The sequence below is a fragment of the Elaeis guineensis genome, chromosome 1 (assembly GCF_000442705.2).
Source record: "Elaeis guineensis isolate ETL-2024a chromosome 1, EG11, whole genome shotgun sequence".
NCBI classification, from domain to species: domain Eukaryota; kingdom Viridiplantae; phylum Streptophyta; class Magnoliopsida; order Arecales; family Arecaceae; genus Elaeis; species Elaeis guineensis.
Window position 1 is genome coordinate 6,106,605 of NC_025993.2, and position 20,873 is coordinate 6,127,477.

The 20,873-nt window shown below is 32.2% G+C and overlaps 1 protein-coding gene across 2 annotated transcripts; it reads left to right on the forward strand.

The window, feature by feature from the left end:
- The first annotated feature begins 7,313 nt into the window (after positions 1–7,313).
- On the forward strand, positions 7,314–12,182 carry LOC105037698 (bidirectional sugar transporter SWEET1a). Of its 2 annotated transcripts, none has more exons than XM_010913336.4 (6): positions 7,314–7,525; positions 7,637–7,673; positions 8,181–8,276; positions 9,645–9,924; positions 10,689–10,808; positions 11,665–12,182. In XM_010913336.4, exons 1-6 carry the CDS (start codon positions 7,489–7,491, stop codon positions 11,833–11,835), a joined length of 741 nt encoding a protein of 246 aa, XP_010911638.1. In that variant the 5' UTR covers positions 7,314–7,488; the 3' UTR covers positions 11,836–12,182. The 2 variants fall into 2 exon arrangements, with proteins under 2 accessions (XP_010911638.1, XP_029118272.1); XM_029262439.2 differs by having other exon boundaries at positions 7,337–7,525; positions 7,609–7,673; positions 8,181–8,296.
- Positions 12,183–20,873: the final 8,691 nt, after the last annotated feature.

A 20,873-nucleotide genomic window follows, 5' to 3' on the forward strand; every position in this document is an offset into this window, starting at 1 on the left:
TTCAAGCCTACTTGTGTCTCATATATTTTAATGGCTAGTTCAGCCTTAGTCGGAAGTGGTCCGACTAGGCTGCAACAATATTACTCTTGCTACTGCATGAGACTGATTCTTTTTCTTCCATATGACAGTCTATCATTGATCTAGTATCCCGATAAGTTGGTAGACCAGATGTAAGATATAGTTTTTCATATGCATCCTATATCGATACAAGTTCTCAATACTTTTTTCATCTCCCAACCATAGACCATCCAAAATCAAGTAGGTTGGATTTGTATCAGATAGTATGCATGGATGATCCTGCTCGATTTAACTAGTATGAATTATTTTGCTCATATATTAAATCAAATCTTGATATTGTATCAATATCTTATCGATATAATATGGCTAGCATATATGCATCTGCAATGTGGCACTACATCTATACTTATTATATATATTTTTATTTGTATAAAAGTGATTTATGAAATTAGAGTCGTATCTTTTATACACTGAAGGATTTCAAATCAATGATTTCAGTTATTGGTATAATCTAATACACTTAAATTATTTATATATAAAAAATTATATGATTTAGAAATTTTTAATCTATATTCTAAAAATCATATTATTTTTGATTGTGTAATATATTGATCAGACATCTCTAAATTATATAATTATATATAGATAATAAATTATATCAATAGTCCAAATCATTGTTGTGATATTCTTCAGAAAAATAGTAATAATAATAACTTTGTAAAGCTACACTGATGTATACCTTGGACTTGGCCCTACCTCTGCGTATTTTTTATATATTTCAAACCGAACTAAATCATCTCTCCCTGTCGAGTGAGAATCCTCTCGTACAAACTGTGTCCTGTTGGCAATGATTGCTCATAACATACGTACATTTAGCACGTCACTTTTCAGAAGTATCGAGACATTTAGCACTATAAAATTGTTTTGACGTGTAACGCTGGCGCTCAAGAACCTAGCTATTTCATTTACTTTTTCTTAGTGAGAATCTTCTCAATGAAAGGACATAACTATACCATGCATCCATTATGGTAGTGCGGTGGGAAGTCGGCACTCTCAAAGTGAACAAATGCTTGCCTCCAAAATTGAAAAGAAATGGCTCCGAACAGGCCAGCTTTGAGGTCATGTCCTGTCGGAAGCTACGAGCTATGACACCTCATCTCGAGAAGGGCCAGAAACGCAGCACGCCGACCCACCTCCCCTCACCTTTAGGCCAAACAACGGACCCGAGCTCGTCTTGTCAGCTTTCTATAGTCCTTCCAAAATCTTTGGCTGGCTTTGGTGGGAAAGTTTCCCATACCTATTTACCACTTTAGGGTACGGATTGTATCCTTCGCACTTAGGAACGATGGATCTTCTTTATACCAAGATCAAAGCACTCTAATTCTTCCTTCTGCCTGCATAGATCTCAAAGTGGGCATTAGATGGATCGAATGATTGATGTCGTGAAACAAGGAGAATCAGTCTTCGAGCCAAAGATACAATCCGAAGCCACCACCTTGACCCTAGATTCTTGTCTTGCGTAAAATATGTCCCAAAGAGCATCTTGCCAAATAGTGTTCGCAATATGAAAGACTGATTCCGTGATATGTCAAATCTCACAGCCTTGGCTCTTCGGTGATGGGAAGTGTTGTAGTCCGCATGCTCAATTGGACTATTCAATTATGCAATTGATCATAAGTTTGCTCCAACCTAGTTGATTTATCATATCAATTCACCTTGAATTTGCTGAATATTGCAGGGTTTGGATTGCATCTTTCGTAAGAAAGAATGATTCATCTTCTTTCGTTACATCGATCATGGGATCACACAATGGCTGCTTCAAAATCTATGTAGACAGATAAAAAAAGTGTTTGGAATGTTTGTCTGTACAAGTCATGTGAAAGATGCAACCCAAATCCAATATTGCATGCCCAACCTGTCCATCTTTTTTTTTTCCCTAAAATATCCTTCCATTTCTACTACAGTACATAATCGATTTCTATTTTAAATCAAAGCAATTATTTTTAAGAAATTAAATAGCCAAAGTTCTAACTTGGGAAAAGAAAATGAAAGTATTACTTGAATTTGAATCACTCTTTTAAGGGAGAAAATACAAAAAAATAGTACACAAAAAATTACATTATTCTCTTTAATTTTTTTTTATAACACACTTTAAAATTAAATAATTCTTCTGAAACATGCCTTACATTTTTTTGATTTCTATTATAAAATGAGAGAGCAATATAACAAAAAAGAAAAAAAGTCTATCAAATTTGTTTGTAAAAATGCTTTTATTTTTTAGACATATATTATCCAAAAATCATGCTATTTATGATATTTTCAATAAATTTTTAGAACAATGTGCTTCATCTTTTATATTTTTTTCCAATAACTGCATAATATTATGTATCCAATCAAATAAATCCATTGATTTCAAATTTAAACTTTTAAGGGTTGTACCCTCTCTTGGGTGATCAGGGAGGACATCCAAGCTGGCTAGAGCTGCTCATTTATGTGGAGAAAGATCTATTCTCGTGCCCCTGAGGTGATCATCTGGATCAGATGGTTGCTTGGCAATGGGCAGTTTATTGTCTTGCTGCATGATACTTGGATAGCAGACCTTTCCCTGGGCCAATGGCCAATCTTTATCAGTATGGAGGTTGATGACATGATGATGGTTTGGGATTTGCTCCTCCTAGGAGGGCTAGGATACAAGTTTGGAGGCTCGACTCTTCGGTGACCAACTCTCAGAGAGGATTCTTTCTCTAGCTCTCCGTATCTATGGAGGACGAGATGTGAGGGTTTGGAGAGCGTCCTCCAACCTTAGGGCGGAAGCGATAGACCTTTATAAGCTATACAGGAAAGAACCATTTAGGCAAATGGATGGGGAGTGGATCTAAAGGTTGGGTACTCATCCCTGAGTCTGCCTTTTTATTTAGAAGGTGGCTTGGGACTGCCTCTCCACTAGAGTGGTTTTGAGAGATAAGGGTGTAGATCTTCCGACTATTTGCCTCGGTTGTAGTTTGGAAGAGGAGATAGTGGGCTATATCCTTTTTCAGTGCTCAAGTGCAAGACAGATGTGACAAAGGATCAGATTCCTCTTAGATCTTGCCTAGTCTATGACACCAGTTCAGCTCTTCATTGAGGCTTTTCAGAGGAGTGTTCAAGATGAGACATCCAAGTCTGTTGGTATTACCATAGCTTATATCGCATACCATATTTGATTGGCTAGAAATAACTTGATCTTTGAGTCCAGATTGCAGTCTAGTCATATTACTCTGGAGAGCTTTGCTCAGGCTGCAAAGATTATTTAGCTTCCTACTGGCTCGACCTTGACAGTCCGAGATATTTGGGACTCCCACTCTGCTCTTATAGCGACTCACTGGATATTCATCATCTGGGAGCTCCCACCCTTAGATATTGTTAAGGTTAACTTTGATGACAGCACCTCTAATAGTAGGGGAGGTGCTGGTTTTGTGATCTGGGGTCCAGACTCGAGACTTATTTCAGCGGGAGGGAGCCATCTAGCGGACGTCATTATCCCTGAGATGGAGCTTCGAGCATCTTGAGTAGATATCATATACGTGAGGCAGATCTTGTAAATAAATCGCATCATCATCGAGGGAGTCTCTATCACTATTATGAGTTGGTTGTGGAGCGAGCTAAAACAGCTCCAACTCATCTCCTATTATACGATGCTTGGAGAGCTTTGAGAAAATGTATATCTCTGGATATCCGACACGTTTATAAAGAGGCAAATAGTGCAACAGATTGGGTTGTCTCTTTTATTGCTGATCACTCAGGTGATGTGTGGACAGATACTCACTATGCCTCTTCTTTATTTCATGATGATTACCCTGACTTACTAAAAAATAAAGATTGCACCCTCTCTAATTTGAACTTCTTCCTGTAAATGCAGCCATAAACTTTCTACGGTACTTTCTCTCAACTTACCAAGCCCATATCCTATAACTTTCTCCATAATTCTGATTTTATGTATTAAATTTATTACTTCTTATGTTATATATACTATATTGAGTAAAAATTTATATTTAGAATTATGATTTTATTTTATTTACTATTTTTTAAATATATATCTCACATTCTTGAATACTACTTATATAAAATATAAGTATTTACTTCTAAAATATTCACTTCACATTTTGTTTCAACCATTTCTTTTAAATACCATCCACGCAATTGCAAACATATTGCATGTCCAAGTTAAAAATAAGAAATAAATGGAGTAATTTTACATATTCTTCTTTTTTATTTCTCTCGCCATCTCCCATTTCAATTTTTATATAATTTAATTTTTATATCTTTATTTTTATTTTCTTATCATGTGTCATTTTAAATTTTAATTTCTAATCTCTATCTTTATGTTTGTTTTTATTCTCTTATTCTTTTCTTAAACTTGTATTGTGCACTTCTATTTTTTTTGAGTTTTTCAAAAACTATTTGAAATATTTTAAAAATAAGTTTCAATACTTTGAATTAAATGAACTAACTATTCATTTCAATTGTGGTGTCAATAAGATTAAAAAATAAAATAAAAAAATGCTTATATGCTTAATTAGTTTATATTTCTCTCTCTTTTCTCATCCTTCAAGTCAAGCTATTATTAGTGCTAAAGCTAGCCAAGTACTAAGGATCGGTGGTTAATAGTTTGCCCTAAGCCTAAAAGACTCTCATAAGGATCAAATTCTAGATATTTCATTAGTTGATGAGGTTGTGGCAAAACCATATTTCTTTCACTTGAATGAATTGTATTCATTTACAGTCTCATCGCAATCTCATAGTTATTCTTATGTATCATTTGGACGAAAATAGTTCACATAAATAAAATGATGGAATGAGAATTTGTGTTGGATATTAATTATTTCATGAGATTGCCACCATTAATCATTAAAAAAAAAAACATGTATTGAATGCTGCTTGTACATAAGATAGGCAATTGTAGCTATCAATTGAAGCTATGTCTCTACATAAAACTATAATTATACTTTATATAATTATACTTTATTTTCATTAAATATATAATCTCATAACTTATTTCTCTTCATTCAATAGTCTAAAGATAGATAGATATTATAATTACGTTTATTTTACTGAATACGACTTGTACATAAGATAGGCAATTGTGGCTACCAAGTGAAGCTATGGATCAATCATAATACTATAATTATACTCATTTTTATTAAATACATAATCTCATAACTTATTTCTCTTCATTCAATAGTTTAGAGATAGAAAGATATTATAATTATGTTTATTTTGATGAAATAAAATGTGCATAAAAAACAACTTATGTGACATCATTGATGTTTGTGCATTCCATTGATGAAATAATTGCCATTCATCAAATATTCATTCATTTTGAATTAGCCAAATGCATTAACATGCTAACCATATCCAAAACCATAATCACAAAGACATATGGCCATCAAGCCCTTTCATGAATCAACATGCTAACTATTATCATAACATAGCCATCAATGTGCTAACACAACTAGAAAATTTAATTTGAAAAGGTACTATTGATGAGATTATAACCATTCATCAAATATATCAAAAATATTCGATTGATTGATCTCTAGAGACTCTGCTTTCACTTAGGTATGCTCAACATGAGTATATTTGAAAAAATTTTGATGCCGGATGCTTTCTTTCTTTCAACTTTTTCATTCACTTGTTTGGTTCCTCACCTATGGGATGCTCATTGGTTCTATGGCTGCTCGTAGCCGATAAATCCTCTGACCCCCCAAGTATCAATCTAAAGCCATATTCACAAATATATATATAGCTATCAAGTCTTATCCCAACTATTTATCAATGAATCAACATGCTAACTTTTACCATAATATAGCCATCAATGTGTTAACACACGAGTCAATGTACTAACTATTACCATAACATAGCCATCAATATGTATTAACATCGATAGAAAAATCTAATCTGAATGGATACTAATGAAAGCATAACCATTTATCAAATATATCCTAAACCATATTCACAAATATATATAGATAAAAACATAATCAAACTTATTCCAATATGTATTAAAAAGCCACATTCAGGCATATATATACCCATCAAACTTATTCCAATATTTGTTCATGAATCAATGTGCTAAATATTACCATACATAATCATCTATGTACTAAAAGAAATAGAAAAGTGTAATATACAACCATTCATCAAATATTCCTTACACTTTCACCTTGCGCATGCAATAAGTCTATGTATTTTAGTGCTTACTTTTCTAGAATAAGCTTGACATATATCAAACTTTTTCTTCTTGGGTAAATAAATCATGTATACTACACTTGCTAAATGCCAAATTTAGATGAATTTGGTTGTGGACAAATGCAAATAAATATTCTCATAGCATAATTATATTTAGAGAAAAACAAAAGTTCAACATGCATCTTCTTCGGTAGCAAAAGCCACCATGCCATCATGTACAGAGCTAGCCTTGTTGTTTCTATATTGATGGAATTAGTTCCGTAGCAATTATTCCTATGAAGCAGCAATTTTTGTCTTTTTCAAGATTTTATATGTATATTTATTGTGTTGTGGGGTCTTACTTGATATAATGTATAATGTCGCTTGCACTGAATAAAAACCTACATTAAAACGCGAGCGTCTGTCGTGGGGTCTTACTTGATTTGTGTATAATGTTGCTTGCACTGAAAAGAAACCTACAAAAAAAAAAAAAAAAAAAAAAAATTAAGGCCAAAGGAAATGAGTCATAAGGGATCCACATTTGATTCTTCTTTTCCTTTCTTTTATTTAAGCTAACATGTTTTTTTTTTTTTTTTTTTGGAGGAACCGAGATCAATAAAAAGTACAGTGAGTTGGTAAAGTTTTTACAGCTTATACAAAGAGATTGGAGGTGAAGATTTCACCCCTTTATTAAAAAGAAGGATGCAGAGATCACCCTTGATACGGTGAGATAGAACTGCTGATATTTGGAAATTTTTCCTTACTGCCAACTGCTAATCTCCGTACTGGATTGCCCTATCCAAAACTTTGTGGTTTTACCCACTGTTTTTACCCCGGTCCAGCCTCATCACCCTTACCTTTCTGGGCATCAAAACAGCAGAAGCCGTGGCAAAAAAGAATCAAAGGTCGTTGGTGTTGATGGAATTAGAAGGCAGCGGTATGTTACGCCCACTTTATTGAATCAGACAAGGTTAAAAAAAAAAAAAAAAAAACTACATAGATCTCCATTTTATCTCCAGGCGAATCACGCGGTGCATCTACTGGTGAACTGGATGAGGACGCACCAGTTTCCAAGCGGCATCCTCCCCATATAAATATGGCTGCATCCCAGAGAGTTAAACCACAAAAACGCATAGCCCTTCTGTTCTGTGTGGTTAGGTCTCACCCCGTGAACAACCTGAGGATAGGTGTTTTAAGGAGGTGTCAGCGGTTATCTTTGGTTCTTCTGAAGGGTTTCAGTTGTGGTTCTTGAGGGTAGATAACATGATGAAGGTGGCGCACTTCGTGTTTGGTATATTTGGTGGGTTTCTTTCTTCCTCTTTCCTCTTGGCTTTTTTGGTCTTCATGTTGGCTCTTTTAATTTTCTCTTTAACGTTGTGTTAGAGTGTGATCTGGTTGTGATTTTGGGCAGGGAATGCGACTGCTCTTTTCCTCTTCTTGTCTCCCATGTAAGTATTGAATCACTGTTTCCTTCCCCTTCTTCCTTGTTCTTGCTTCCTCTTTCTTTCTTGGTGGGCTTATATGAACTTCTCTTTGGGAGATGAATGGGATGATGGCTTATATGAACTTCTCTTTGTTCTTTTTGCTACCCGTCCACTACAGTAATCCAATTTCTCATCTTTGCTTGCTATTTGTTGGTTTTCTTGAAGCTAAGTATGATTTTTTTTTTCCTGCATATTTGTTGTATTTACTTGTATGCTTTGGGTGGGGTTTAAAAATTCTTTTGTTGGTGTCCAACCTCTGAATGGATATTTCTTTTCCCTTTTATTGATCTTTTCATGATTTATATTCGTTTTAGATTTTTTTGATGAAAATTTGGATGCATCCTGTGCACATCTAAAATTTAGAAGTGTTAGGGCTTTTTTTTTTTTTTTTTTTTTTTGTAAAGTTACATGATCGGATGATAGGATGGAAGTGTCTTTCTTAACATTCTTTCCCGTTTTCTTCTGTTTTAGTGTCACATTTTGGAGGATTATAAAACACAAATCAACAGAGGATTTTTCAGGGATACCCTACAACATGACCCTGCTCAATTGCTTCCTCTCTGCTTGGTAAGCTCGCCCTTCATCAGGTATTTTTTTAGGATGAAACCCTTCATCTTGTATTTATTTTTGAATTTGGCCAAATATCTAATATAAAGATGAATAAAAAAAATATATAAGCAAAGAAAACAGCAGTGGTATGGATCACCACTTTCTCATCTACTCAGTTAGTCATCAAAAATGGCATGTAGGGATTGGCATGATCCATCAAAGGTGGGCTAACTTTACATGGGCACAAGCCATTTACAAAGCAACACATTATTGGCTCTCCTATGCCACTGGAAATGGATTGTTGAGTTTTAGAGTTTTACTAAAGAGAACAAAAAAAAAATCAAAGCAGTAAATTTCAAATAGACTGGGTTATGGCCCCAAATTCCACATGGAGTATGGTTAAGACATCAAGGTTTTGTAAGTTACTTGTGACCTAATTTAGATGAATGTTAGATGACCATGTAAATGTCTAGATTGCATATGGCAACAATTGCAATTATCAGAAAAGGAGAACATGCTGCAGTGTTACACTGAAATCTCACAATATCCATTCAGAATTTTTTTTTTTTTTTTTTTTTGGATGGTAGTATTCATAGTTGGAGGTAAAAAAGGACCAAGTGTAACTATTTACACATGGTAACTAACACCCTTTGTCAGATCTTTGCCATTTATTGCATGGGACCACATGTTACCTTTTTTTTTTTTAAAATAAGATCAGCACAAACGCTTCTAAGTGCATGTAATAAAGTTGTGCATACCCTTTTTTTCCCTGGTGTGAGTCCTATTTTGACATCCGTCCTGTACATATAGGGTGTATCCTGGCCAAGCCTGATTTGGAAAGAGAATAAAAAAAGAAAAAGAAAGCATGAGCCTTGTTTGGGGCTTGAGGCGCTTTTCATGTAGATAATTCAAGTTACTAGAAACTTATATAGTTTGGTTTAATGGATTTTCTATTTACCAATGGCACAATTAATTTTATCTCTAAATTTATGACATAAAGCACAACAGATATAGCAAACAAAACGAGCCATTTGTAAACAATTCAAGTTTGACTTCGCCGGTGACCCGAGTAGAACTATTCAATTAGAAATCAAATTCGATTCACTTTCTTAGTTTGCTAAATGGAGGATAGAAATCTAAACAATTGTCAATTCTTGAAACGAAAGAAAGAAAGAAAGAAAAGTGTATGAAACCTAATCCATCCGGAAAATAGGCTGGTTTAACGGAAGTCTCTACAACCTAACATAACATCTAGTTTGTTTCTAGGTAGCTACCCATCTTTCATTGGAAGGGGCCATAAACCATGCATGCTACCTACAAATGTTACTATGGCTGGCCTCTCCCTGTCTTCTTGACTCCATTTCAACTTCTTCTTCATGTGTTAAGGTATGGGCTGCCGTTCGTGTCACCCAACAATCTACTTGTGTCGACGATCAACGGCACGGGGATGGTGATCGAGCTGGTGTATGTGATGATCTTCATTGTGTATGCGCCCCGGAAGCAGAGGATCAAGACGTTGGCCTTCTTCACTATGGTCGTGACGGTCTCCGCCATGGTTGCCCTTGTTTCCCTCTTTGCCCTCCATAGCCATGCCCGTAAGCTCTTCTGCGGTTTTGCTGCTGCCATTTTCTCTGTGATAATGTATGGCTCGCCACTCTCCATCATGGTACTAAACCTATACCAACCTTCCTCTCTTCATTTCATTTTATACGTACTTCTGCTTTTCTTCTTACTCTCTGAGGCCATTGTGAAGTGTTGTATATTGACCTTGTGGGCTAGGTTCTGGTTTGCTGTGAAAAAATGTTTTTTTTTTTTTTTTCTCTGTGGACAAAAAAAATGAAAACTAATCTATATTTCTTGTGGTATCTGCCTTCTGCTTAAAAATAAAATAAAAGAAAATTATTACCATTTTGTCAATATATGTCACATGCTGATGGTTCCCACCTGACTTTTTATCCTAGCACTGTAATACTTCAGTGAGAAAGGGAAATAATAATAATAATAATAATAAAGATAAGTGTAAAACAAGCAGACAAAGAAACAACAATCCAAGATAGTACGTCCACATGAGCCAAGAATATCTCAACCCAGCTCAAAATGAGAGTGATAGCTAACTGACACGGATCCGACCCTAATTTTTTGCACCTGGTGACAAATAATTGTTTCACCTAACCTTCAATAACCCAAAAAGAAAAATATATTTCATTTTCAGTGAACATGGTGAAGACTTCTTTCTTAGGCTTCTAGCAATTTGAGTTTGCCGGGTGTTGACATTCAAGTTGCGTCTGATGATAAGATTGGCTAGCTAGCTCATGAATTTGTACATAGCTTAAGTTAAATACTTTTTTTTTGAAAAAAAAAAATTGTGTTTAATATTTTTAAAGGGAAAAATAAGTGTATTTGTTAATAGACTTCGACTATTTGATGCAGAGATTGGTGATCCGAACCAAAAGCGTGGAGTTCATGCCCTTTTTCCTTTCGCTGTTTTCATTCTTGTGCGGCACATCATGGTTTATCTTCGGACTACTCGGTCGTGATCCTTTTGTTGCGGTAGTCTTTTTATTAACCTTCTGATGATCTAATTTTGCATATTTATAGCACTCTAATGTTTTTTTCCTTCTTTTTTTTAAAAAAAAAAAAAAAAAAAACAGTTTGAGTGCCACCAATCACCTCAAAGAAATGATGCAAAAATTATCGAAAAAAATGACCAAAAAAAAAAACCTCCCAAACCTTTGGGCAAACCTAAAAGAGGCACCAAGGTTGAAATATTCTCCTCTATTTATAAAAAATTAAAGGTGCAACCACATGGTCCATTTTTCCCTCATCCAAACAGATATTCTTTGGTACTTACCAACATGCACATGGTACCACAACCATGCGCATGGTACCACAGCATGCTAGACAACAACCAAATCTCTGAAGCGGGTATATATCAATGCTTTTTGGATTTCCTGTGCCATCGAATTACCACAGATGAAGTGTTATTGTCGTCATTCATGACCCAAGCACATAGTGTGAATGCTAGCACAAAACAAATGATAGTCCAATAGTTCCACACCTTCTCTATTTGGAGGAGATTCCAAGTTCAAATTAACCATGGGAGGTGTTTTTCCATGCGTTCCACATGGTCATCATCCATTTCATTCCTAAGGGTTCTCATCTTTCCTCCCACCATTGGTGCCTAAGAGCTCCCTGTTTCACCTTGAAGTCACAAATGCCCTTCCTGATAAACTCTAATCACATTCGCATATCAGCATATACATATATATATATATAGACACACACACACACACATACATACATACACACATGCGCACATACATACATATAATCAAGTAACCTATGAGTTTAGAACCTTGTCCTTTGATGCTAATTGATTTGACTAAGATGGCCTTCACTCTTGCAGGTGCCTAACGGGTGTGGAAGTGCACTTGGAGCAGTGCAGCTCATCTTGTACGCTATCTACAGGAACCGCAAGGGAGCCGCCGCCGCCGCCGCCAAAGCAGGCGCGGTGGAAATGAACGGCGCTGAGGAGACGAGCAAAGAGGGCCAGAAATCCGTGCACGACCAGGTTTAAGCCTGCTTGGATGGCGCCAGGTTGGCCCAGAGATGGGGTTGTATCTTTTATATGAAAGAAGGATTTGCTTCCTTTCGCACAAGTCTACCATTAGATTATCAACTGCACGAATCTCAAAGCGAGCAGTGGATGATCCAATGGTGGATTCACATGAAGGAAGGTGAATCGTTCTTTGGTGTGAAGGATATGACCCCGGCCCGTTGGGCCAAGGCTGCCTGCCCTTGAGTTGTCCCTTTTTTTTTTTTTTTCTTACCATGGCTTTGGCTGTACTACGTATCCTGGTGAGGCTGTCATTATGTCTTGTAACTTCTTGTATCCATAAGAAGCATAAGTTTTATTTTTCTGCACTGCTACAAAATAAGGCTACGACAGCGGTTGAAAAACTACTGCCATAGCCTAAAAAATTGCTGTCATTTCAACTATTATTAGAGCCCAAAAAATTACTATCATAGCCTACCACAGTAGTTAGATAATCGCTACCATCATATCTGTCACCGACAGCGACTTTTTGAGATACGATAGTGATTGTGTCAATCACTACCATAGAAAGGTATGGCAGCAATTTTGTAACCGTTGTTATATCAATAGCTGCCATAGAGACTATGGTAGCAGTTTGCCAATTACTGTCATAGTATCTATCATAATGGTTATCCAACCGCTGCCGTAGATACTACGGCAACGGTTGTTCAACCGCTGTCGTAGATACTACAACAGCGGTTGGAAAACCTTTGCCGTAGTCTTCACCGGTCAAAAAGGTCGGTAGGTAATGGATGGTGGCCGGCCTGCAGTAGGAGGTGGTCGGTGGCGGTCGGGTCTGTCGAGGCGGTGGCGGCGAGGGGTGACAGCGGCGGCGGGCGGATCCATCGAGGCGGTGCTAGCGGTCGAGGGCGGCGGCAACGGTTGCCAGCAGTTGGGGGAGGCGGCTAGTGGTAGGCTACCGACGGCAGGGGACGGCGACGGTGGTGGTCGCGATGGGCAGAGATGGTGGGTGGTTGACTACTTGAGTCATTATATACAAGTCATTCATTTCTTCTACAATCGATGTGGAACTATCACAATCAATCATAGAATAGACCTACGGCAGCGGTTATCGATAACCATTGCTATAGACTGACCTATGATAGCAGTTATCGGTAACTACTACCGTAAATCCACTCTGTGGCAGCAGTTGGTGATAACTGCTGCCATAGGTAGAGATATGGTAATAGTTATACCTAACCACTACCATAAGTAGATATAGTAGTGGTTAGTAAACCACTGTCATAGACCAATAGCAGCAGTTATTAACAACCGCTGCTATAGAGGCAGAATATAATTTTTTTACTATTTTTCTCTGAATATGATATAATTTTAAAATTTAAAGTCCACCTTCACCGTTTATTATCTAAATAATTATCATTAGAATATCGTCACAAAAGACCTCCTCGATTCAGCAGCCCTAGATGTCAATTATTAAAACTTGATTTTGACGATCACAAACAGCCGCATAATGATCTGATAGATAGAGATCATCGATGGATCCGAAAACTTACAATGATGATCTCAATAATATTTATATTACATTATCAAAATTTCATTTCAATCGAATATCATTATCGTGGTCAATTTAGCACAGGATTATTGGACCGTTAAATGAAAAATGAGTGATAGAAAAGTCAAACAACGTTCGATTATAAGATATTTTTTAGATAAATGATCTTTACTACTATTTTGATTATTTATACGATGATGATCGTAAAATTCAAACTGTATGTATATGAACGATTTAAAATTATATATCGTTTACTACTCATTCTTAAATTCTTTAAGTAATTGTACTTGTACTTTTATAAGATATGTCCAAATGGATTTCAATATATATACATAGTTCGAATTTTATGATCACCACCGTATAAATGATTAAAGTATCAACAAAGATCATTTATCCAAAAAATCACCTCAATCGAATGTCGATTGGCCTTGTGATTACTCATTTTTTCATTTAACAATCAAAATCATCCCATACTAAATTGAACATGCTAATGATATCCGATTGAAGTAAAATTTTGATAGTGTGCTATAAATATTATCTAAATCATTATCATAAATTTTCAGATCCATCGGTAGTCTTTATCTATCAAATTATCACATAGTCATTTATGGCCATCGAAATCAAATCTTAATGATCGATAAAGCTAGGGCTACCGGATCGAGGCAGTCTTTTATGAAGATACTTTAATGATAATTATTTAGATAATAAACAGTGAAGATATGCTTCAAATTCAATTTTACTATTACAGGTTCACATAATCATCAAAAATTATTTGTAAGTATCGACTAAATTTCTTTAAAACTCCAATTTGAGGAGCAAAACAATGTTTTTTCGCAAAATCATTATTGTAGCCACATGATCTCGAAAAGTTATATGAAATCAAAAAAAAAAATTCATTGAAATCTAACCTTTGGATTAAAAGTTATAGAATGATAAAATTTTTACCTACGACAACCGCTACCATAGGTGATTTACAGTGGTGGTTATCCATAACCACTGCGGTAAGTCCGACTTATGATGGCGATTATTTGTAGCTGCTACAGTAGGCATAATCGCTGTCATATAAGCACTATCATAGCCCCTCTTTGTCGTAGTGCTAGAAGAGATCTTAACCACATCGTGTGATTAGAGTCTCAAGTTAATATCGTGCAACCCCTTATTTAAATTTTTGGTAATTTTTTATTGGAGATCCTGAATGTTTATAATTGATTTGATGGTTGGACTAATTTTATATATGAGCAATTATCGGGGTAAGATAGTGTTGAGTCGAATATTTTGCCCTCGAATTCGTAAATCGAGGAGCACAGTGATGTTCATCATACTTAGATTTATCATCAATAGATGTAAAAATTTTTAGCCACAAATACTTATATATATGTTTGCTTGTATATTGTATTGTTTTGGTTTTTCACAACTAATTTTGATAGATACGTGATTGTCAGTATGACTATTTATAGCTTTTATGTTACATACTTTTATTGATGGTTTGTCGGATGGTATGGATTGTGATATCAACTACTGAAAATTTTGAAAGAATTATAGTATTTATAATATTTTCTAGTATAATTGAGATTAATAAATTGATGGTTGAGAAAAGAGTGTTTGGACTAGCTACATTAAATTACGAATAGCCTTATATAGACAAAAATGTCATCCCGAGAATAGCCCTCCATGAGCAAAAATATGGCACTGAGAACCGCCCCACCACGGATAGAAACATTTTACTTGAGTTTGCTAGTCACGGACTGGAGCATGACGATGATTAGATCAAAATCTTAAAGACAACTGTTGATTGACCTAGATCATATTAATGAGATATAGATGATAAGATATGAAATCACAATTAAGAAAAAAAAAATTTACTTAATGCTATATGTGTGGCATATCAATTTTGAAAAAGATGGATATTTGATGGTATATAATGCATATTTTTGTATATATGATATTAAGTTATACTGGATATTTGGCATGAGATTTCGTAGTTTATATTCTCTCTTTGATATTGTTTATCTATTATTTTCAAATTATATACCTATATTGGTGTGTGTGTGGAGATTCTTGTTAAACTGTAAAGCTTACAAGTAGAGGTGGCAAACGGGTCGGGTCGGATCATAAATGGATTGGGTCAGAAAATGGTCAACCCAAACCCAATCTGTTTATTAAACGGGTCAAAAATTCAAATCTAAATCCGACCTGTCTATTAAATAGGTAATCCGATCCAATCCGATCCGTTTAACTCATTTATTAAATAGGTCAAATTAGATTAAACGGGTTAAACAGGTTAAACGGGTTAAACAGATTAAACGGGTCAAGTTAAATGGGTCATAAATAAGTTAAACAGATTTTAAACAGATTAAATGGATCTTAAACAGATTAAACAGGTGAAACAGATCGGATTAAATAGGTCAGAAATAGGTTAAACAGATTAAATAGATTATTTGACTCAACCCAACCTAAATATTAAACGGGTTAAACGGGTCAGATATCTAAAATCCATACCTGACCCACTTATTAAATGGGTGAAACGGATCGATCCGTTTATGACCCGAACCCATTTAGCCTAAACCCAAACTTGTTTATGGCGGATCGAATATGGATCGGATTGACGGATCGGATCATATTTTACCAGTCCTACTTACAAGCCTTCTCTTTTTTTTTTGAGTTATAGAATATTTATATTTAGCTAGGGTTGGGATGTCGATTTGAAAGAATTAATTCATTAGATAGAGCATCATCAATAATAGTTAGATGATTGAGTTTTGTAAATTGTATAAGATTTGATATTTGTTAATATGAAATATTTATTGTGAATTGAAATCAATAGTAATCACAAGATGTTGAGGTTGTAATGAGTTTTTATGTGTACATATCTTTTAGAATTTTATCGTAAAGAGTGTGCAATCATCACGTGACCGACTCGAGTGCTAGATTTTGAGTATGAAAGCCAGCTAAAAAAAAAAGAATATCGAGAGGCCATATTATCAATGAGATGATTGCCTGAATTTTAGTGCTATTATTTTCATCAATCATTTTTTTAAGAGAGTTTTATTTTGTTAATCTAGCACCATAAAATTTTGGTGAAGCAAAATGAAATTCATGCTTACGGTTGCTTCACAGCCCAATATAAACAAAATTTACCTTTTCTTACTTCATAACCCATGGTCCATCATTCATCACATGATAGAGTGTTGTTGAATACTTGAATTACCACTGTGCTTGCTATCTAATGCTGCTAAGGTGAGGTCTATCTTCTATAGACATTTATGAAGAATATATTTGACAGACTAGTTCATTAAAATTTAAAACTCATGTTGCCTTCCAGTTTAGAACCACCCTCTTCCATAAAAATCAAAGACGACAACTTCTCCAATAAGAAAATGCCAACCATGATCGTGTGCCAGCCACTATGGCCTCAAGAAATAGTAGAGGGTGCTCTAACAAGCCCCTGCTGTTGTTTGTGTTGAGAAACAATGGAAGTTCCATGGTTCAATATTTTTTTTTCCCCATACCAATCAAAACAGCGATGAGAGCGGTTTTGTTTAGCTTAGAGGGCGGCGGAGGGTCTTGTGCACAGAAGAGAGAGAATGGGAGAGCTGGAGGTCTTGGTAGGGATCTTCCTGCGCTGCATAATTAGCTCGCCCAAATGAGTTTGGATCTTTTATTATGCAGTTTTTTTTATTTTTTATTTTTTTGATCAAAACTCATGAGCATATTTATACTTATAGGTTTTCTAGAAAATCTTACAGCTTGCCGGTAGAAACACGGTAGTGTTTGGATTTTTTTTTTTTTTTTAATAAAAATATAAATTTTCAGAGAATAACTATATATCCATCTTTGTTATTTTAGATTTCTATTTGATTGAAAATATGCTATTCCACTAAAAATAAGATGCAATTAATGTTCTCTCGTTCCGTATATCTAGAATAAGATGCAATTAATGTTCATTAAAGATTTAGAATAAATTATTTCATGATCCACCATAAAATAGCTAAATCATAGTAGATGGGAATAAGAAAAGATTGATCAAAATTATTAAATCAGGATGATCTATTATTTTTTTTTCATCTGTTTGAAGAAATAAAATAAAATAAATTTTTATTTCATTCAAAATTAGAACATCCAAATACTACCTAAATGAATTTGGAATCTGGGGTCTCCCAATTTGCTATATAGCTAGGTTCAGCATTTAGCCTTTCTTTTTTCTTGAAGCTGGGAGCGGGCAGGTGAGCCTCCCAATTTTATATATGTACAATATTCACATTACTTGTCCCCACCGGACTGCACTGGGACCACAAGTACTCTAGTTTATATGCCTGACCAGGAAAACAAATGCCAGGATCATGACCGGTGGGCTTAAGCACATGATCACGCTTTTAAGCGGAGTACTTTATCTAATTAATTTTTTTAAAAAAATTATTTATAAAAATAATTTAATATTTAATTTATTTATTAGATTGATGTAAAAAGGATGAAACATTATTTTGAATGATATTTTATCATTGCTATGTCACCCATTTTTTTCTTCATTTTCTATATAGACGATATTAAAAAAAAATAAAAAATAAAAAACATCATTTGAAATAGTGTTTTTAAAAACGTCATTTGGAATGGTGTTTTTTAAAACATCATATTATTTGATAATTTTAATTTTTTTTCAAAAAAATAAAAAAATAAAAAAAATAATTTTAAATTTATAAAAATTAAAAACTATAATTTTAATAAAAATAAAAATTATCATTTCAAATTAGTATCCCCATTTCAAATTATTTTTTAAAAAAATTATTTAAAAAAAAATTATTGTAAAAAAATAAAAATACCATAAAAAAGAATTGAAAAGAAATAAAAATTATAATTCTAAATTTTAAAAAAATAAAAATTTTAATTTTAATTCGAATAAAAATCATGATTTTAAATTACAACCTCCTTTTCAAATTAATTTTTTTAAGAAAATATCATAAAAAAATGATAAAAAATGAGAAAAAAATAAAAATTATAATTTTGAATAAATTTTAAAAAATAAAAATTTCAATTTTAATTCAAATAAAAAATATATTTTTAAATTATTTTCTTCATTTAAAAATAATTTTTTAAAAAAATATCTAAAAAATATTAAAAAAATAAAAAAAATAAAAAATACCATAAAAAATGAGAAAAAAATAAAAAAAATAAAAATTATAATTTTAAACTTAAAAAAAATAAAAATTTTAATTTTAATTTAAATAAAAAATATCATTTCAAATTACTTTCCCCATTTCAAATTAATTTTTTAAAAAAATATTCAAAAAAATAAAAAATAAAAAAATAAAAGTGCCAAAAAAATTAAAAATAAAAAAAATAAAAATTATAAAAATTATAATTTTAAATTTAAAAAAATAATATTTATAATTTTAATTAAAATAAAAGACATCATTTCAAATTACTTTCCCCATTTCAAATTACTTTCTCTATTTCAAATTAATTTATTTAAAAAATATTTTGAATAAATAAAAAAATATCTAAAAAAAATTATAAAAACAAAAAAAATGGTAAAAATGAGAAAAAAAATAAAAATTATAATTTTAAATTATAAAAAAAAATTAAAATTTTAATTTGAATTCAAAAAAATAAAAGAAAAAAATACCATAAAAAAAGTAAAAAAATTAAAAAAATATGAAAAAAATAAAAATTATAAATTAAAATTTAAAAAAATAAAAATATTAACTTTAATTTAAATAAAAAATATCATTTCAAATTATTTTCTTCATTTCAAATTATTTTTTTTAAAAAATCTGAAAAAAAATTGGGGTAAAAAAAATAAAAAATATCATAAAAAAAGAAAAAAAGGGAAAAGAATTGAATTGAAAAAAATAAAAATTCTAATTCTAATTCAAAAATAAAAATTATAATTTTAAATTTAAAAAACAAAAATTATAATTATAATTCAAACAAAAATGATAAAAAATAAAAATTATAATTATAAATTAAAAAAAATAATTTTAATTCAAATAAAAAATTATCATTTTAAATTACTATCCCATTTTAAATTAATTTTATTTATTAAAAAATTATATAAAAATAAATAAAAAAATTAAAAAAATTAAAAAAATCATAAAAAAAGGAGAAAAAAATGAAAAAAAATGCCAAAGAAAATGGCATTTTTGAAAATGCCATTCCCTTTGGCATTTTTGAAGCATAAAATCCAAAAAAAAATCCTCTCTCCCTCTTCTCCCTCTCTCCCTTAATTTTTTTTTTTAATTTTTTAAATTCAAAATTATAATTTTTATTTTTTTTCTCATTTCTTTCTCATTTTTATGGTATTTTTTATTTTTTTAATTTTTAAAGATTTTTTAAGATATTTTTTTAAAAAAATTAATTTTAAATGGATAAAATAATTTAAAATTATCTTTTTTATTTGAATTAAAATTAGAATTTTTATTCTTTAAAATTCATTCAAAATTATAATTTTTATTTTTTTCTCATTTTTTTCTTCTTTTATGATATTTTTTTTAAAAAATTAATTTGAAAAGAAGATTGTAATTTGAAATGATAATTTTTGTTTGAATTAAAATTAAAATTTTTATTTTCTTATAATTTAAAATTATAATTTCTATTTCTTTTCAATTCTTTTTTTATGATATTTTTAATTTTTTTACATCAATTTTTTTCAGATATTTTTTTAAATAGATAATTTGAAATGGAGATACTAATTTTAAATGATAATTTTTTATTTTTATCAAAAATTAAAATTTTTATTTTTTATAAATTTAAAATTTTTATTTTTATTTTTTCTATTTTTTATCTTTTTTTGGGGGAAAAAATTAAAATCATCAAATAATATAGCATTTTTAAAAATGCCATATTATTTGGCATTTTTTATTTTATTTTATTTTTTTTGGCATCGTCTACATGAAAAATGGAGGGTGACGTGACGATGATAAAACGCCATTCAAAATGATATTTTATTATTTTTGCATCAATCTGATAAATAAGTTAAAAATTAGGTTATTTGTATAAATAAATTTTTTTTACATTAATTAGGAAAAGCACTCCCCAGTAAAACCCAAACCAGTGCAGCCAGTAGCATCTGAACTAGTACATTTAGAGGGTGTTTGATGAGGAAAAGTTCAGGTCTAAAATCAAAATAAAAATGAATATCTTTTATTTCAATTATTTGATTGAAAAAATATTTTAATTTTAATTTTGAGATAAAATAAAAATAATTTAATCTATCTAAAATTTAAATTTTATTTTCTTCTAAGATTTTAAATTTTTATTCTTATGCTGATTCCGATCATAAACCAAATGTATTGAGGGATTTGGTTATTTTGATTTTGATTTCAATTCATTTCGATTCCATCTACGAACTAAATATCCTCAAAGGGAGATTTGGTTAAGAGGCATTGGGGTTTGAAATCGGATTGGGATAACTACATTCCAATAGTTTGATTGGGAGGAGTGTCATGCTCCAAACCTAACATATGGGTCAGCCATCTGACACAATCGGATGAACCCTAGAGATCTTGTAAGG

Bases quoted from the DNA above. Each gene is read 5' to 3' on its own strand.
- LOC105037698 (XM_029262439.2), top strand. From the start codon at position 7,489: ATGATGAAGGTGGCGCACTTCGTGTTTGGTATATTTG. The intron at 9,925-10,688 runs GTACTAAACCTA...TATTTGATGCAG, and splicing joins GCTCGCCACTCTCCATCATG to AGATTGGTGATCCGAACCAA. The intron at 10,809-11,664 runs GTAGTCTTTTTA...TCACTCTTGCAG, and splicing joins GTCGTGATCCTTTTGTTGCG to GTGCCTAACGGGTGTGGAAG.